Here is a 20,675-nt window from a genome sequence, read left to right on the forward strand (position 1 = left end):
CTCATCAGATCATAAACAAAGATTTTAATAACCGGGGCTGTAGCAGAAGTATGCTACCTCATCTCTAACCATTGTTCTTATGTGTTATTCCTGCAAGTTGATGGAGGATTGCATTAATAAATGCAATAAATACTATTCCAGCCCAAGGGAACAGTTGAGTTAAAGTATAGTCTGCAAAATCTAGACCATACCAAAGCACACTGAAACCAGGTTTAGTACTGTGCAAGATATTGGAAGTCCTTACATTGCACATGGAAGAATTTAGTTACAGGCATTTTGTATAAAACATTACCTTTTCTGTTCTCTGGCTACCCAACATCAATCTTGAACTTAAAAAAAAAAAAAAGAAAAAATAAAAAATCGGTAAGTGCTTATATATGCTTCTGTAAAAGTGTAATGGGTACTCCTTGTCATAACACCACTCAAACTATGAAGCTATTACAGTTTTGTGGAAACTGAAAATCTAGTTCCATATGCTTTCTGTGCTATATGCAGAAATGCTGTAAGTTACACTAAATAATTTGTCCTCAAACTACAGCCTACTTCAGGTTGCATTTAATTTTCATGTAGTCTTTAAAACGATCAGGTATGCCAGAAAGTGCATACCTGACTTAATGCAGAGATTTGTGCCAATTCCATCTGCTGGTAGAGTTTACCCAGAGTCTCCAGCAGGAAGGTTTGCTATATTCCAGGCATTTTTCCCTCTTGATTTACTTACCTCCCTCCTTCCAGCCTATGCACACACTGTGCATGCTTTTCAGATCAAGTAAGTGAGAGGTTGGGTGACAAATTAGACTGGAAGCATCTGTTTCTGCTTCTGTGCTGGAAATGCTGAGACAAAAATATACTGTATGTGAAGTGAGTTAGTGCATTTATCCAACATAACTTCACTTTGGAGATGATGCTTCACTAGGTGAATTGTCCCTGAAATTGGACTACTACTGAAAATAAATTTTGCATTTTATAGCAGACTAAAGGAAAGTTAATAACACAGATGTACTGTAGAGGGCATAAAGATTCACTGGAAATACATGACAAATCTGTATTTTAGTAGCTGAACATACTCAATAGGGTTTTCTAACTGTATCTGAACATTTATTTATTTTTTAATGCTAGCACTCTTGAAGACTGGGACTTTTCTGTTTGAATATAGGTTTAGGAACCTGTGTTAGTAAATATTTGCTCTTATAATCAAGCATTCCAGAATCTGACCTTCAAGCCCTCAGGATTTAGGATTTTAACATTTCTTTATTTACTTACTTATTTTAGTCTTATGAAATTATTTCAGTTTTATCTGGCATCTTATAGTTTGTCAAGTTATTGATTTAATAAGATATTCCTTTCTAAATTTGTGTTTTCTTATGTGCTCTCTTCAAAGAATTCTATTCCATAAATATTGTACTTGGATGTCTGCATTGGGAAATTAAAAACAGGGTGCTCCAGGTTGCTGCTTAGAAAAAGGAAAAGGTGAAGAGTAATAATCTCTTTTTGTGTCAGTACTACCATAAGATTTTCTTGTACAGCATAAACTTCACAACTAGCACCTACAGTTTCAGGTGCTTAGGAGGTCTTTCATCATAAACTGTCCAAGTTGCATTTGGATTGGTGCAGTTCTCTTACGGTTGGTAAAATCCTGACACTTTTCAGACCAGTATGTTGAAGAAATTTTTTATGTTCAGCTTTAATGAAGTTAAATGTATGAGTAAAATTCTGCAGGACTGAAACCACAATGAGGTCCTCTTTCTCATGTCTTCAAGAGTAATTGCAGAGAAAGGAGATTAGTATGTATTACATCAGCTTTCCCTTGAGTAGAAAACCAAAGGTTCATTCTAATAATTTGTGTGGTATTAAGTAGATTATGCTTTGTAAGCACTAAGGTTTTATACCTAATTCCTGAATCCACAAGTAATCTTAAAAGATGTCTAATAATAATTTGAAATGAAAATGCATTTATTGGCATACATAAAAGGCAAAAGGTCGTGCTGATGCACTATGCGGTGTTCTTTCTTGGCTGTCCTGCACTGCTGCTGCAAAATGGAGAGTGCTGCTCAATAAACTTTCAGTATATCAAAAAACCTAAAAGCATCCTTAATTTAATAGTTCTCACAGTATTGCATCTTCCCTGGGTGGCAAGAGAAATGTGTGGCATTTGGTAACACAGCATTAAGTATTTTGAATCATCTGTCTGATCATGTCAAACATACGGGTTTGTATTTCACATTGTGTTGTAGATCACGTCTTCCCCTTTATGAATGCTCTAGGTTTTAAAAGAGACACTAATTACTTGTTCGGTTAAGATAAATGCTGACACTGTCTCTTGCTAAATGTCCCTGAAGACTGTATGTAGGCAAACTACAACTCAAATTTTACAGGTTTGGGGGGTGTGTGTGTTAGATTTTTTCTCTCCTTTTGAGAAGTTGGAGACATGAGGTAGACCCAAATCTCAGTCTGTTATATAAAGTCCTTGTACAGACTTGCAGTTGTAGAAATTAATAATGATATTTAGTAGTACTTTCTTTTTCTTGTGGCCCACCATCTTTGACAGAGTATTTATATCCCCCATATTTATATTTGTTGCTCACTTGAACTATCAGTCTACAAAGCCACATCTATTTTTACGGTGTTTCACCAGTGCTATGATATGCTGAATAGCAAAGGGATTCTGATTTCAGCTGCACCATTGTAGAATATAGTTTTAAATGTGACACATTTCTACTGACATCAGTCAAATTTCTCTGGATTTTCATGGCTGTAACTGAGATGAGAATTTAGTCTCAAGTCTCACTAGGTTTTTCAAAGCTCTACAACATCTCTTACTTAAATACCTTCTTGTAGCAATTCTTTCTGGCAAAAGATGTAGGTAATCCCATGTTTGGATTTCAGTTAGAAGTTCCTTTTTGCACAGGCCCATGTTTTCCTTCACAATTCTCTTTTTTAGACTGAAGTTGTAAATCTGTGCTCTCAGTCACTCACAGCTAAAGCAGATAAGGGATTTGAGGACCTAATGTAGGACAAAGGTGTTTTATCCAACACTGGATAAAGCTTCCACGCTCCTTTTGCCACTATTCCCATCCTCCTCCATTGCTGCTTAATTTTGAAGGCAGATAAGCTCTTTACTCACCCACTGTTCTGACAAAACGATAGCGCATGGGGTGGGACTCCTGGCATTTGTAGCATGGTTTCTCACTCAGGCTTCACCAGGCACAAGCTGAAAGAAGTAGTGTAGAGCCCCTCGAGGATCTCAAACCAGGAGGCAGCTCATGCCAGTGTGGTTCCAGCTGGGTAAGGCTCTTCATAAAATATCGTACTTCATAGGGAGATATCTTGGCAGTAGTTGCTCCTTGCTTTTTGTATCATTTGTCATGCTTGCCAAGGGAGTAGAAGCCATGAGAGCAATTTCCTCCTTCCTGAGGGAATCAAGAATTCTTCCAGCTCAGGACACCCTCCTTTGATTTGAAACTCTTCATTATGCAACAAAAACCAAAGCAACTCATCAGTAAAATATTGTAGTCTTGTGGTTAGGGCAGTGGATCAGGTCATAAGTTTGAGGTGTGTTATTACCAGAACTCAAGATTTGTTTGTTGATTGCTTAGTGTAATATGTGGGGTTATCCTGGAAGACTTCCCCTTTTCAGGTGAGTGCACTAACCGCAGCACTGTTTTATAAAGGTAGAGTATCACTGCTGTTCCTTTATTTCTCATTTAAAAAAAAAAAAAAATTGTTTTCTAGGCATCACCTTTTTCTATGATTAAAATCTCACCTGTAGGATTCTGCATTTATTGGTAATTTTAAATTACAGTAGTTTCTTCCTTATGAACACATCAGGCCTATGATACATGCAGCCCTGTTGGATTACTTACGCAGAGCTAAGCTGATCAGTGAAACAAAGTTTGCCTGTATCCAGCAGCGCAAGAGTCCCACAATTTGTATGAGTAGGTCATCTGATGAATTTGTGATGCAGATCTTTTGCTGGTTTTCTGCCTGGTTGGAAGTCTCATATACTCTAATTGAGTTTGGGAAAATAAGGTTAGAAATACGGTAAGCCTAGTGTTCCAGATTGCACTATGAGGTGTGTATTTGTCCTGTCTGCACAAGGAGCACAGGCACTTGCTTGCAAGGTTCTGGATTTACTTCTGAAGATCAGGAGCATATAGATTTGTCAGATCTTGTTTGAGTCTGTGCATTCTGAGCAAAATCAGTTTACTCTGTGATTTAGGCCAGTAAAGGACAGGAAATGTATTTAATTTTCATTCGGTGGGTTTTTTCCACTGTGAAGGTTTTTTTGGGTAAAAATTTTATTGTAAATGTGAAAGAATAATAATAAGAAAAATAGGAAAATCATCATGGTTTATGATTTGATTGTTTTCCATTGCTTTTGGAAGAAAACCAAATTTTGCATACAAATTTTGTTATCAACAGATTTGTTTTGTTAATATAGTATTAGGGTAGTGTAAAAAGCTGTCATAAAAATGAGGGATCCTGGGTACAAAATACCTACATCAACTTTCTACTCCGATACCTGATCATGAGAATACCACTATTGTTGTCAAACATGTGCGGCTTGTGTAACAGAGGGTGTCTGGTATGTACTTAACAGGTGGTAGAATAATTTGAAAAACTAAAATACTTTGAAACTGAAATTGTTTGCTCCTAAGAAAGGGAACCTTGTTATTTTTCTTATAGCAATAAACAGGAGAAGCACTCCATTTTAGAAGGAAAACTTTAATAAGCCAATTTTTGTAGCAGTTCAAATTTACTGAAGTGCTGTATTGTCAACAAGAGTTGCAGTTTGACTTTAAAGTTTGTTAGTGTAATTTGTCTCCTACTGTAGGTACATGGAGACATCTCTGTGTGCCTGTATGTTAGGTAGTAAACTTTTGTTCCAGATTTGTTGGCCAGGCTTTGAATTGTTATTTCTGTAGAGATATCAAAATGAGTATGTTTTCCAATTATTATCTTCTCAGTATATATTTAATACTAATATCCATCGTATAAACAGGAGATAGAAAACAAAATTTCTTCACTGAATATATTACAAAAATAGTAACATAGAAGATAGCGAAAGTCATATTTTAGCACGTATCAGCCTGCCATACATTAACTTCAGTGGGACTGATTCTATAAATAAACTTGTATATAAATTTTAATTGAGTCTGTTCAGTTGTCTGATTTCCCTAAAATCTGTATTAGTTCGCTGTTTTGTGAAAAACAGAGAAAAAAATTCACTACATAAACAATTGCCCCTTTGTTTGAAGGTTCAAGCTCAAGTGCGACACGCAAAACTCAACTTTGACAAACTGAAGACTGATGTCTGTCAAAAAGTGGATCTTTTGGGAGCGAGCAGATGCAACCTACTTTCTCATGTGTTAACAACCTATCAGGTATACAAATAAATTGTTGACTCCAAGAGAAATATTTCCTGTTGATATATGGGGGTTTTAAGAGGTTACCGTGGCAATATTCTGCTGTAAGAGTATGTAACTCGTATTGGAGGAGAGATGTGAAGATTGCACTGAAAGCAGATTGTTGTTAAAGCTAACGTTGCATTGAAATTTTATCCTACCTTACAGACAACCCTTCTTCATTTTTGGGAGAAAACTTCACACACGATGGCAGCCATCCATGAAAGTTTCAAAGGTTATCAGCCATATGAATTCACTATGTTAAAGGTAAGGAATGTATAGATATGTTTGTTTGCCCCGTGATAACCAATAAGAGATCATACAAGGATGTGGAAAGTACACATTCATATTTTTTCCATATATTATCTGACAATTTTATCCCTGTTGTGTCTTCTCATTTAAATACAGGTTTTCTGTTTAATGCACTTCTGGCTAGCAGGATCAAAACCTGCGTGTAGAGTGCAGTGACTAAGGAATATTTCAAAGGAAGACATTATTCAGGGCTGGACTTATGTATGTGTTTAATGCTAACTGGGATTATGTTTGATTATTCCTAAAGAATCATAAAATCCAGCAGAATTAGGGACTTAAGTTGCTCTCCAAAATCTCACAAGTGAATTAATATTTTGCATCTGTTTTTAAAAACTCACACGCTTTAAGAACACCATATTGGACTGAATAGGAGTACATGGATACTCAGGGTTCCAATACCTGTACTCAGACTTTTTAACCCTTAACTGATCTGGGAAATACTGTTTTGCTTGATTAGTGATATTTGCTGATCCTTTATAATCTTTGAATATGGAATATGTGCAATATCTGACTGACGTCTGAGTTCAGAGTTTTGCCAGGTGTCTAAAAATAATCATTCAGCACTGTGTATTTTCCTGGTCATGCCTGCCCCAGCATATGAAGTTGCTTTGCATATTGCAATTCGAGGTTCAGTAGAGGAGTGGGAAAACAGTGAAAAAAAATGTTAATTTTCCAGTTATCCCCATAGACATCTTTGTCCTGTAGTTATTTTTGTGTAACATAATAACTATGTGATTGCCTGATCCTGATTGCATGGGAGAAAAATAACATTTGTTTGAAGGAGGCCCGACAAAAGAGTTACCATCCGGAGCAAAGTGGGGAATGAACAGCTTGCAGCAAAGTCACTTTTGCTTGGAGAGACAACCCAGTTTGAAAATGGTTACCAGTCATGGCCTCAATCTATGAGACACATGTGCATATGACACCCAGAAATGGAAGTTGGGCTGCATTGTGCTATATATAGCCCGTGGCTACCCCAGAGCTCCTAGAAAAGGGGCACCTGGAGGTATAAGGTTTAATTCACCCCAGATACCAAACTTGTCTGTACATGACTATGCTATATTTAAAGTTGTTTTCTAGAATGCGGGTTGGGAGGGAGCAATTTCTGAACTTTGAAGTGCATAAAGAGCTTGTGGAGACTGTTACTCCTGCAGCTTGAAACATCACAACAGACCAACCAACAAAAAAATGTCAAGCTCAACCTCTCCTAGCTGAGGTCAAAAATAAAAGAAGGCTCATAAATGTTTTCATCTTACCTAGCCTCTGAAGAATCCTGTCTTGCAGAAGTCCTCATTTGCTATGAAGTTAACATAACTAAGCTTCTTTCTTGCATAGTCCACATCATGAAAGATGGGGTTTAGACAGAGCTTATATCCAGATTTCAGCAGGAGACAGCTGGGCATAGGTCTTGATAGTGCTAGTAATTGCCTACAGACTCACCAGTTAACCTCTAAACCAGAAAAGGCAGTCCCCTTTACTTCCCCACCATTGCCTCCCATTGCAACAGTGTCTAGTTCACAGCCTGGGTACCATGCTGGTGGGCTGTTTTCACAACTTCCTGGTCTTAGAAGGTTTCTGAGGAATTTTTTCTCTTTGCTTTGATACAAACCAATTCCAGTCTTAATTTTGTGTAGGTAGCCTATATTGTTGCTGGGTATTTATTCGTTATTCTCTTTTATATCTAAAAATGTGATTATTTGAACAAGACATACTATGTTTCAAAATGTACAGTAACATTTGGACACTTTGGAGATAAACTTGTACAGAAAATGCACCTGTTCTGAAGTGTGGAGTACCCTTGTGATGGAGGATAGAGAGGCTGGGGGTGCTTGTTATTTTCTGAACTTCCTCCTGTGAAAGATTTCAGTATAATCTAAATTTGAAATTAGGGTGGGAATCTATGATGAAGAAATACAATCTATATTGAGTCCACACGTGTAACAAGCACTCCCTTGATGCAAAAAGTTACTGTAAAAATGGCTGTGAATATTGTATTGTGTTTAGGATGCAGCCTAACTTTGTTATGAGAATCTTAACCATTTTTATTGTTGGCCTGCTGTGCTGAAAAGATGTGATTTCCTGGTTTTTGCGGTGGTATGTATGCTGAGAAATGATGCTAATCAGGAGGTAGTTTTACACTACAGTTTCATGGAAGTCTGTGCTTTCAGAAAACAGCTGCTTGGGAGTAAGACTTTTGTATCAGTTCTTTATTTCTTTCCATCTCTAGAGCGTGGTACGATTTTCTGTACCAAAGTTAAGTGTCCTCCATGATCTCTTTTCCCCCAGTTAGTAGTTTCTGTTTGTTTACGTTACATGATTGCTAAGGAGATTAAATCGAAATCTGGTGGTTGCATCAGGTGAGGTTCTGTTGCCTAAAAGAATAGAAGTCTGCGGCTACTTCAGGTGCCTTACTAGGGTAAGTCACCACCTCTGCTTGTCATTTCTGAAGGGTGTAAAACTCCCGTGAGTCCCGTGTCTCCTCTGCTAGACCTGGGTGTGGAACAACAGGTATTTATGGTTAGGGATCTGATCCCTACCAATCATACCATATGTTCGTGCCAGAGTAGCTATATATTAAGAAGGACCTGCAGCTAATTCTACATTGAGATTACATGGTGTCATTTTTTTATGAAGCACTAATAAATGGCTATAGCTGATCTAGGTTAAGTGTAGTTTCTGATGGAGAAACTTGTGGTCTAAAAATGTACCCAGTGAAGATGCCATGTTTGCTTTGACTTTATGCATTAAAAATATACAAGCAGAATATATAATTAATTAAAACATACATAAACTGTTTCAGTGTGCCCATTTCTACATTTAATTGGGAGCTGCCCCTTTTAGAATATTTTTCCTTGTCTTATATCTTAAAAGGAATCTTTCCTAGAAGAAAATATTGAATTTGGTTCTTGCAATCTTTTATGATTCCAGTTCTGATACTACCAGCTTAATTTTGCTCATACAAATGATTCTTCTGAATTAAACTAAGCATACATGTATGTAGGATTAACATTTTACTTTAAACAAGAATTTAAAGGAACTGTTAACATTTGACTTAGACATAGATTGTCTTACTGAAAATTAGAAGGTGCTATGTACTGGAAAATTACTATTTGTAGTTTGTACTACGAATATATTCAGGTACCAGGTTTACCTCAGGAAAGAGACTCTTAAATACCTCTTGGGATTGTTTCTGGAAAGAAAACATTGTCTTTAGAGATGTTTGCCAAGCGCCCTTAATGAAAAGCAGCCCATTTGTTTTCTTTGCTTCAGGGTATATGCTGAGAGTAGTATAATTGTGCTATTGCAGCTGTATTTCCTAACTGTGAGTTTTATGCTTGATGAAAGATGATTATTAATGTGCTAACAACTCTATGTATCGTGATGTAAAGGTATCTATTACTATTACTGTATGCATTGCTGTAATACTAAAGATGATGGGCTGCTGTTTTGTTAAAGCCTTTAAGGTCTCATTGTCTTGAAATTACCGTATATCAAATGAGTTCACATTTATTGCAGGGGCTACTTTTCATGAATAATACCTCTTTCTAATTTCTGTCACTGTTTATTTGCTTTAGTTACTTAATGAAAATTTAGTTGCATTTTTTACATTTTAATGCTATAATACCAAACTTCCTGAAGAAGCCTGGAAATAATAATAGCCCTGGTAAGGGAGTCAAAAGGTGTAAATCTCAGTGCATCCATTTATTTCTGTGCAAAGTGGAATGCATCTGCCTGTGTTCCTAGTGCGGTTTGGAGAACTCTATCCAAACAGGTACTACAAAACTGTTGCCTTCTGCTGACCTCTGCTGTAGTCTCGTATCCTTTCTTGTTCCTGTTTGCTGCAGCATGACTTTATGCATAGGCCAGATTACATATAATTTTATATTTTAGGGGTTTTGTAGGGATTTTTTGCGGAGTGGGTGTTTTTTTTTTCTGATGAATCTCCATGAGGAAATTCTGAGAGTACTTGCTTCTCCTCTTCCCTTTCCATTCTCCCCCCAAATGAAACATACCCAAGTGTTTGTCTCTTCAGTGGTGTTGCACTTCTCCATATGCACCATGAGGTCCTGGGATATATCCCTGTCTCCTGGACCTGCCCTTAGCTGTATTGCTTTGATTCTTTCTCAGTCAAGAGAAAGCACATTGTTGTTGTCCAAGGCACTTGGGGGGAACTGTGGGCGAGCTGAGTGCGTTGTCAACACTCTGGTGATTTAATTGCAGAGGATGGGTTTTGTGTGCAGTCCAGATGATCTTGGCTTGACTTGATAGCAGCCCAGAGGCAGGTGAAGGAATTTTGTGAGTAGCAGTCAGACTCAGAATAGTGCCTGAGCTGGAATCAGGGTTAACTCTGCGGCAGAGGCACCCTTTGTCAGCTTGGATATTTGGTCTGAGTACTGGGAGCGTGCAAAATATCACTTGGTGACTTTTGGTTGTAGGAACAGGCAAGATAGGCAGAGTGAATTCACTGTGAACTTGCTCTGCTACCATGCACAGTCTTACCCTGATAGTAAGTATATTTTTTATATACATGTGTGTGTGTATGTATATATATATATATAGTAAAAGAGAAATAACCAAGCTAGGAAAATAGCTTTCTGAACATACAAGGATCCTGCCTTAAGCCACATACTGGTGTAGCTCGCAACAGAGTCCGTATGAGTGCCCCTGAGCGAAGTTACACAGTTGTCTGCTCTGAACCAGTGAAGTCAGGGACACTTCATACACCCAACTGAAAGGTGCTTGCTTTTGTCTGAACTCAGTCTGTGTCTTTACAGTCTCGTTTAATCACTACACTTGCTAGATGATGGGACTTCCCTTCTTCTGATGTAACCTGAAACAATTAGAATTGTGTGATTTCTATGCATGCTGACAGTAGTGATCATGTTACCGTGGGTTCACGTTTAGAAAATGGTTGACAGTAGCTTTTTAACACTCAGTTTTATTTCATACCCATTCTCTAGCTTTTTAAAATCTTTATAAAAAGATATCTCAGTTTGTAGTGCACGTCACCATGTGGAGCAGAAGGAGGCAGGGGAGAGAAAAATAATTTCACTATTTGCTATCAGAATTTGAGGGAATATTGTCTGAATTATATTATTATATTGAATTATTGTATTAAAATAAATCTACTGATTTAAAACAATATTTATCATAATCTCCATTGAAATCAAAGCTATATTTCAGAGCTATGTTTATTTTTCTAATACAGGAAATAGTAACTGCCATTATTGTCATGCTGTTTCCTTCCCAAGGTGCTTGTGAGCTCCATTCTATATGCTGTTTCCGTGGTTTGATCACAGTTCTTTAAATATGGACTTCCTGAAACACTTACAAAGGAAGCACCATAATATAGTTCCTTAAAGACGGATGCTGATTCCTCTGTATTTCTCTTGGTGAAGATGCAGAAGATTTTTACTCCTGATAACTTTCTTTAACTGGTATAATTAGGCAGCAGTTGGAGTAGTTCTGTTGTTCAAAACCATTACATCCTTCTTGGGGCAGGCTCTGTGCTGCTATACTTAGTGGTAGGTGTAGCACCACAACTGGTGCACCGTCACCTCCTGATTACAGTGGACTGTGTCTCCTACTGTGAAGGTGCCCCAGACAGTTCAAGTGCCTGGTGCCTGAAGGAGTACGATCCCCATAATGCAAAGCTCTGCTGTCTTTCCCTGCACTGCACTTTTGTACAAGTATAGTGCATATTCTTACGTTTTTGAGCTCTAATCCAGGTCTTCTTTGAGTCAGTGGAATACTTCCCATCAATTTGTCCCTTCCTGTGGCAGGAAGGTTGGAACTAGATGATCTGTAAGGTCCCTTCCAACCCAAACCATTCTGTGATTCTGTGATTAATGTTAATAGTACAAGAAGTGCAGTCTAATCAATAGCCAGTACAAATGCAGTTAAAGGGTAATACATTCATTCATAGGTGATCCAGCTGAGGTGGCTAGTGTCTGTTATTTGGAATCCAAGAAGTAGACTTACGTGTGATCCTAGTTAGCACTGTTACAGTGTCAACAAAAAGTGTCAACCACAGAATAAGATAAATGTCTTTAATGCCTCTTTATTATTGCTGCTTTTGTGCATTTTGATGCATGATGTCTGCAGTGCTAAAGGTGCTTATGACAAATTAATCTGTGGTTCTAGATAGAAGAATTAACTTACTGAGAGGATAAAAATGCAACTGCAGTATACAACAGGTCCATTAGTTTGGTTTCCAGAGCACTAAATATAGATTTCCTCATACAGACAAGTACTGAGCCAAGCAGAAATTGGAATGCCCCTTCTGGGGACTCATCTGTCCCAGTTAACAGGACAGTGCAAACAAGACCTGCAACATGCCTGGGAATGCCTTTCTTGTAACAGATGGGCTGGGAACTCTTAACTTCTATTCAATAGATGGGATGACTTACAGACCATGGCTTTTATTTTGTTTTACTATTCTGATGAAACATACTACCACTTTGTTAAAACTCCAGATGCAAACCCACTACATTTTTGTGTGAGTTAGTTTTGGCACAAAAGGGGTTTATTTGCTTTAGCCTCAGCTTTTGGGGGGGCAGGGGGAGAAGGTGGGTGAGGTGCACTACTATGGATATCAGTGAGACATAAATAAACTTAATTACAAGTGGTCAGGACTATTCACATGAAACATGGTTTTATTTTTCTGAAACTTAGTTGGACTTTGGAAAGAGGAACATGTTTTCACCTTCACAGCAAAACCATTGGATAGAGCCAAATATTCACATTGCTAATATCTGTGATTATTTAATTGCTAACTTCAGTTATTTAATTTTTCATACAGAAATCCTAATTAATGCATAACAGGGACAAACCGTAGTATATTTATCACATCTGTGATCTCAAAGAGTCAGTCTACAATCTTTTATGTGGTAGGTTGTTCAAACATCCAAATTTTTGTTATAAAAATGCTGACTATGAAACTGCAAATTGTTACCTTGTAGCATGATCTTTCAGATTGCAAAGGGGCAGCAGGGTTTCAGAATACCACACCTGAACTTCCATCTGTCTAATCATCCAAGATTTTAACCCTCATTTTCAGATTGAGAGTACATATAGTACCTTCCCACTACACTACAGTTGCCAAGGTTATGTGAATAGGTGTGTCAGGAAAATAAGAGAATAAAGAAGAAGAAAAGCAGTATATGAGGAACAAACAGATGTAAGGAATGAATTTTTCTGATCTTCAAAAAAAAAAAAAAAAGGCAAACCTCCCAAACGGCAAAGAAACATGCACTCAGTGCCTGCTTTGCACATGGTATAGATTGTTTTACTTAGAAATATTTGAAACAGAATATGAGCTTAGAAGTAGCCAGGAGTCACCTTGTTACATAAAGTGTATTATTGTGACCCAATTTGAATGAGTATCTTCTAACATTTTTTATTTTGCTTGTTTGAGTCAGATACAGTTTTGATACAGCTCAAAAATGTTCTAGCATAATTTATGTAGGTTCTGTAGCCTGGTTTGGCCTTAAATGATAAACTTCTGCTTAACTGATTCTATTTTGTTTTTTCTCTTCGTTTATATTACGGTTATGATCTAGAGCTTACAAGATCCTGTGAATAAACTAACAGAAAAAGCAGAAAAGGAGGACCTGCAGATTGAAAGCACCAAATCAGTACAAGATCAGCAGAGTCAGTAAGTCACATGGACTTTATATTAAAATAATAAGCATTTTTTTCTATAATCTGCTTTCTCATTGCTAAAGTCACTGAACATTTATAAATGGAAATACAGACACAGCTAGTCTGATCATATTAGCTAACAGTAAGCTTAATACAAGAATTCCTGAATTGTTGCAATGTGTACATGAAAACTAATAAACTTCACAGTGAAATTAAGAGCTTGAAAAAGACCCATTAAACCTTTTATATGCTTTTCATCTTTCCTAGCCTTCTCTTTATTTCTCAGCTTTTGCTTCAGTTTTTCTTTAGCAAAAGAAATGGTAAACAGCTACACATGGGAGAAGATATATGGGCATTGTATTTCTCCCTTCAGCAGCATCTCCTTTCACCTGGGAATAGGATATGGATTCCTGATTGCTTTGAGCAGCGATTAGTTTTTGTAATGTATACAGCATCAGTTAGTAATCCAATGAAGCAGTAGGTATTTAGTATATAGTACATCTAAGTGAGCTGATGCTATCAAGGTTTGAGTTACCTGTAGTTCTGAGGCTGAGAGACTTATGAATGGGCTGCTGTGGGGAGCGGAGAACAGGAGAACGAGATGCAATCCCTCCCCTACGGGCCCATCAAGATTCAGGATTCAGTTGCGAGGAGATGCAGTGTTGATATAATCCTGCTGCCACCTGTTGTTTTGACTATCCCTGGTTAAATGAAGCACCCAGCAAAGGATCAGTTGTCAAAAAGCAGAGAACAGCTTGACCGATTAGTGGATTTTTCTCGGTTATTTGTAATAATGGATTTTTCAGTTTTGCATTCCTTTTACTTGTTTAGATTCAGAACCAAAGGCAAAAACCAGTTTATAAATTGGCCAGGCTTGATGCTATTCAGATTAGAAAAGACTCACCCAAGTACCTTTTAGCAGGTGGTTGTTGCCACAGCACTTCCTTGAATCTGCTGCATCTCCTGACAATAATAAAGAATTTCATAAACAATTGTTTTCCTCGATGTTTGAATATAAAGTTCTAGAATGAACACATGACTTAGGCAAGATGTGCGCATTGGCACCTACCAGCAAATGCATCACATGCCATGTCATGGTTGTCCTTGGTTTTATTTATGGATTGTATTTTTCCTTGTCTGTCAAAGAACAGGGAGGGAAATGTCACCATTTCTGCTGTCTAAAACAAACCGTAAATAAACATCAAAGATTCTAGAATTACTCAAAGCAAAGCTTTTAAAATCCTCATGAACTTCCCATTCACACTAAACATTCATTATACTGGAGTATAACCTGCATCTAATTCTCCTCTGCTCTGCCACAAGCCTATTCTCAAGAGCAGGGCAGGTGGCTCCTCCTGTTCTGTCACTACTAGGGGATGGGAGGATGTGCCTGCACAGTCAGTCCTCTTCAGTGCCACATCAGCCTTGTGGCTGCTTCATTCCCTACTGGTTGAATGGTGTTACACAAAGTAATAGCAGTTAGAAAGTATGTACTCTTCATTGAAGGGTATATTTTTTTACATGCAATTTGTATAAGAATTGCATGTAAACCACAGCTTTTTTTTTCGTCAAGAGCTTTTTCATCAACACTGCTGATCTGTTTTTCTAGAAATCTGCTGACATAGGACAAAACTCACGTGACTGTTGATTTTCAATTAGTTGCTGTTAAAAAGACAATTGCAAAGCGGGGTGGTTTTTTTCGTTTTTGGTTTTTTTGGGGGGACAGTTGTATCTCCTTCATGATAGTTATGAAAGACCAAATCTGGAAAACCAAATTCACTGTACTTTTCCTTACAGAGATTTAGTTAGATTAAAAATGGAAAGGTGGTAGGTTTTGATAGTTGGTCTTCAATCTAATTTTGGTTTTAACAGACTTCCACCAATGAAATAGTAAAAGTTAAATAACCAACCAGCATTACAGCAAATGCAAGAGCCCATCTGAATTATTGTTTATTTATTATTGATATGATTTTATAGTGATGTGACCAAAGAGAGAAAAATGTATTATTTTTCTGTAGCCTTAGAATACTATTCTCAACTTTTCTCTTATTCTTTCAAATTAAGGTTGATATCATTAGATGAGGAAAGCCATACCAAGGAGTCAAACTATTCAGGTATTTTATTTCACGCTATCATAACTTTGAGTGCTGTAATGCATGTTTTTTTCATTTTTGTTTTCTATGTGTTCAGCTTCACCCAGCGAATCCTTACAAATGCATCAAACTCAAGGCCAGGAATATCTGTTAAAACTAATCTCTTACATGTCATTCTATAACTCTTAGATAGGTCAAATAGCTTGTCTTCCAAAGTATAGTTCTTACATTGGGCATGTCTTCAAGGAAAGGATCTACAGATTAGTAGGTGTCGAGACAAGGAAACCACGACACTTAGCTTGCTAGTTTGTTCCAGTGATTAAACATGTACTATGTGAAGAACTTGATGAATTCATTAGAACTTCTGCCCAAAAGCTAGGCAAAGTCATATTCAGCTGCTGCTAATGACCTGATAGGTTGTATTACCCAGTGACACAGCCAGGCTCTAACTGGAGGTGCACGGTGAAAGAATGGGAGGCAGTGGACACAAGTGACAGAAAGGGAAAATAGCATTTACAGTAAGCGTGGTGAGGTGCTGGAAAAAGTGCATGGACTTTTTGAAGTCCTCCCTGATTGAAGACCTCCCTGGAGATCCCTAAGACTTGACAGAACATATCCCTGTGGAACCTGACCTAAGTTCATAGCTGACTCTGCTCTGACAAGGATCTTGGCCAAGATGACCCCCAGAGGTCCTTCCAGGCAAAGTAATGCCATGGCTTATATTATATCTTTTTCTACTAAATGAATGGAGAATCGTTTTAATATGTGGTATTGTATTCTCCATGAAGATACTTAAAATCAAGACTCCTCTCGGATCTTCATTTTGACAGGCTAAGCATATTGATGCCTTGAGACATCTTCCCTACTCCTTTATTTCTGAAGTTTTTGTTTCCATTCCACTTTAGAACATCCCTTTAAAAATATGAAATATATAATTGTGCAAGACATTTCTGATGTTGGTCTCTGCTGTCACGTTTCTGGAAGGCAAAATCACATTCCTGTTTCTGTATCCAAGAAGGATATCTCATTTTGCTGCAACATCAAGTTAGAAGCTCGTATTTGAATTTGTTGTTTATCAAGTCTCAGTTCCTTTTGGGCACAGCTTTCCAGGATTCATTCTTCCTTTGTGCAGTATGGCTTATATTTGTTATTCCTAGAGATATGACTTACGACTCAGTGGTATAAAACTCTCCCAGCTCTGACCACAGAAACTGAATGACCACCTCTATAGTCTGTTTGCACAATTTTTTCAAGAGTGATACTGTGTTTACTTCCAGATGAGTGCTAAAGCCATTGAATAGTGATCGATATAACACTAAACCTTGCCGATCTAAACTAAAAACACTTCTACTTTGCAATTATTTCTCCTAACAACTGGTTTTTGACATCTGTTAGTTGTCATGTTCCTAATCCATTCAATATGTTCATTACAGATATTATGCAGTGCTAACTTTTTAGCTGGAAGGCTATGCAGTGCAAAGTCAAGTTGTTTCTAAACAAATATCTTTACCAAAGAAGGTTCATAGTTTTATCAAAGGATGAAATTAGTTGGGGTTTTTTAACTAGGTCTGCTTTCCATAAAAACACCTTTTATTATAGGAGCATTTATTATGCTCGTTTTCTTTTGCTGAATCCCATACTGAACAGGATTCAGTTAATGTTTTGCCTAGGAGTAGTGGTGAGCTACCAGCCCCTAAGTTACCTACAGTTACTTGAGTCACCCCGTTTATTGTTGTTGTTGTTTGGGTGTTTTTTGTAATACTGACACAATATTAAGACTTTTCCGGTGTTTTGATGTTTCACCCATTTTGCAATTAATTAGATCAGATATCTCTTTGATGAGATATTTTAATATTCTTGGATACAAAATCTGGCTTGTATTTTCTTAACAGATGTTTTCTAGAATCTCAGTTACTTATGGACTGTAAAATATTTCACCATCATCCATAATATAAATAACTTGTGCTTTCTCTTTCTCCGTCGCCCCTAAAAGGAACTGAAGTATTTTGGAATACTTCTGCCTGCTCAGCTAAATTTTTCCATCTCCATACACTAGTAGGTCTTTGCCATTGCTAAGATTTTTTTTTTTCTTAAAGTACTCTATATGAACTAAAGTAATACAGATGTAGTGCTACTAGCAATGGAGCTGTGTTTCTTCTTAGTTTTCCTCATCAACTACTTCATGACTTCCAATTTTTTATCATTTGCGCTGGGTTTTCCCTTAATATACTATGGATGTTTTTAAGATTGGTGCCATCATGTTTACAACAGAGCTAAGGCAGGATTTCAGCAACAGTTGTGCTTTTTTCATTACAGAATTGCGGCCATCCATATCCCACCATTCGTGAACTTCCATTTCTGATTTTTCTTTTCTCCCCCTTTCAGTCACTTTGGGTGTTTCCCCTTTAGCTTTGTGCATTGTCCTTTTATGGAAGCATCATGTCTATTTGTCCATGTGTGTTTATGCCTCTCCTATCCTCTCCTATCTATATCTGGTGTTGTAAGATGTGATCATGGGTCCTTAAATGACCAGCTGATTCTAGTGCAGGTAGCATGTTTCTGTCATTGTCCTAGTAAAGCCTTGTTAAAATAATATGATTCAAACAGCAAGCTGTTCTGTTTCATGCAGTTCTGCTGAACAGACCTTAGAAAGGGTTTGGCATTCAGTTTTTATTCCCCTATGGAGAATTTTGTTTCTCCTTTCCAGCCTCAAGTTTGAGGCTTCCAGCAGATCTGCCTTGCAGTTGTGATAATACTGTAACCAACCTCTTCATTTGCCTTTAGAGCTACAGACTTAGTTGTCTAGTTCCTCAACAGTTAATGGGGAGAGAAAGGCATGTTCAGCAGGTAATTCATCCCTCCTGTTTTGCTACATATCTTAAATGAGATTAATCACCTGAGAGAAGCGTCTTTCTTTTCACTGGTAAATGGAATCTAGATGATTGTTTCGACTCTGTGTCTAATCTAAGAAACTTGCTCAGAACTTAAGGTTAGTTAGGGTTGGGACATGGTGGTGGTTTTTCACCTCTCATAGCCTATAACGCTGAGCTATACATTTTCCATCCTATTGGTCTTAGCCCATTTATTTTCCTGCAGAAGAGGTGCTTGTATACTGACCTGGGGTGCTTTGGGGGAAGATTCCTTTTCCGCATTCCCAGAGTTGGTGTCATGAGGAAGAACATATTGTCAAGGAAGGTGATTTAGGAAGTAATGAGGTCCTGGCATTCTTGTGCTCTCTCCTGGCCTGTGTAAGTGCAAGCCTCTGAAAGAAGTGTCCCTGCTTCTGAAGGACGGCAGTGACCTGTCTGGGTTTTTCAGTTGTCTCTGTTGGGTGCACCCAAACTGGAGATGGGCAAGTGTGGCAGGGCGGTGATTCAAAGGAAGGTTCCCCCCAAGTTATTACTACGAAATCTGCCCCACTGCTTAGAAATGCTCATATCTTGAGTCTTTCATCCATTGTGACCAGGTTCATTTAAAATGTGAATCCAAACAACCATTGCATGTTGATCTTACAGTGACGTTGTTTACAAGCATGTTCTTGTGCCAAGTGCAATTTGACATGTTTATGGATCTCAATTACAGCTGACAATGGCAAGGATGTCATATCCACGTTACAAGGAAATTGTAACCACAAGCAGAACTCAGGTGAAGAGACTTAAGAAAACTGCCTTTGGGGCTATACATACTGATTGTCAGTGTACTGCAGATCTTCCTTTGTTGCTTTTCTTTTTTCTTTTTTTTTTTTCCTTTTTTGTTGTTTTGTTTTGCTTTTAGGTGCCATAGATGACTTATTAGACCTGCAGCCTCAAGAAAATGGTATGCAACATTTGTGCATGTTTTTTTCATCTGCTTTTCAAGTATACTTTTCATCTTGGATCCTAATTGTTTTCATAATCTGAGAGGTTGAATGAAATTATTCAGCTGCATTATTTAAACAGTGTTAAAAGAAACTCAACTTCATATACATGCAGATGCACTATTTCTGATGTTACAGTAAGAAGTAAACCTTCCAGGGGATAAAACACATTGTAACAGGGATTCAAAATTAGGTATACCAGACTATATCGTATCTGCCCTGCTGAAGTAGGTTCCACTGTAAACCTTATCCCTCCTATAACATTTCACAAACTTTTTTTGGTTCTTTAGTTGTTGTATCACAACCAATTGGCAATACACTAGTAACCACAAGATTTTATATCAGAAATGTACCTATCAGAAACAATTTATATAGTCCATTTAAAACCATATAAGAGCTGATGACTGCTTTCAGCCAGATAGTGAATTAAATCTGCTGTGCTGTTCTCATACACACGAGAAAGCAATTTTTCATTCCAGGCTCTACTCCTATCCTTACACTTTTGTTAGCTCCATGGCAGCTCAAGGGGATGTGCTGGTTTTTTCCAAGCATACTGTTTTACCATGTAACACATTAAAGATCTGGCTAAAAGTTTTATATTGAGTTTTCATATGTGGTAAGAGTATTGCCTATAATTTCCAATTTGCTTTTCACTCAAACATCTCAGAGGAATGAGTAAAAAAACCTTCAACAACAATAAAAGCAACTGTGGCAACGCAAAAAGCAAGTAAAGAAGCAAAGAAAAAAAATCCCTTTCTGCGGTTTAGTCAGAGAGGTAATTTGGGGTATTTAAGGCACTGCCTTCATGGTGGGTAGGGCAGAGAGCATTTGCAAACACCTTGACTTTGGATTTGCCACAGGCAGCCTTTTGCGCTGTGGGGAAACTACCTGTGTGGGGAATTGCCCATAAAGGTACAAACGGAACGGTCTTGAGCTGTCTGTGCAGAAGCAGCTCTAATCTGTGGGTACATAAGGTAGTGATGCCTTCTGTGCCTAATAGAAAACGTCGATGCATGTCTGATAGGGGCCTTTTTTCTTCTGGTTTTCCGCTTACTCAGTTCTGTTATTTGTTGGACCTTCTTAGTGGAGATGCAGATACTGCATACAAGTATTGGTCATACAAGTTTAGCTATGTCAGCTAGAAGGCTTTTTTTTTTTCCTTTAGTCAAGTACCTAAATCAATACGAAAACAGTTGTGGGGTGGCTACATCAGATAAGGATGGTTATGTTCATATTATAGTATCGGCCATTTACACTGATTTTACATGCTAGCTAGCTTTAGGCTAATGAGTATTGGATTATTTTAAATGAAGTAGTATAGTTAGAGGTACACTTTGGTGTGTGTTTCAGAAGGAAGTCTTTATCCTG

The 20,675-nt window shown here is 37.7% G+C and overlaps 1 protein-coding gene across 3 annotated transcripts in view; it reads left to right on the forward strand.

Annotated features, from left to right (window-relative positions):
* Positions 1-20,675, forward strand: part of ICA1 (islet cell autoantigen 1) — a 74,002-nt gene that overhangs the window by 42,899 nt on the left and 10,428 nt on the right. The window contains exons 7-12 of one of the 3 annotated variants that reach the window (XM_040589834.1): positions 5,256-5,381; positions 5,571-5,669; positions 13,277-13,371; positions 15,423-15,472; positions 19,034-19,096; positions 19,226-19,267. In XM_040589834.1, coding sequence (XP_040445768.1) covers positions 5,256-5,381; positions 5,571-5,669; positions 13,277-13,371; positions 15,423-15,472; positions 19,034-19,096; positions 19,226-19,267 — 475 coding nt within the window. The remainder of the gene's footprint in view (positions 1-5,255; positions 5,382-5,570; positions 5,670-13,276; positions 13,372-15,422; positions 15,473-19,033; positions 19,097-19,225; positions 19,268-20,675) is intronic. The other 2 variants (XM_040589836.1, XM_040589837.1) reach the window with 2 other exon arrangements.

The sequence above is a fragment of the Falco naumanni genome, chromosome 4, assembly GCF_017639655.2.
Source record: "Falco naumanni isolate bFalNau1 chromosome 4, bFalNau1.pat, whole genome shotgun sequence".
NCBI classification, from domain to species: domain Eukaryota; kingdom Metazoa; phylum Chordata; class Aves; order Falconiformes; family Falconidae; genus Falco; species Falco naumanni.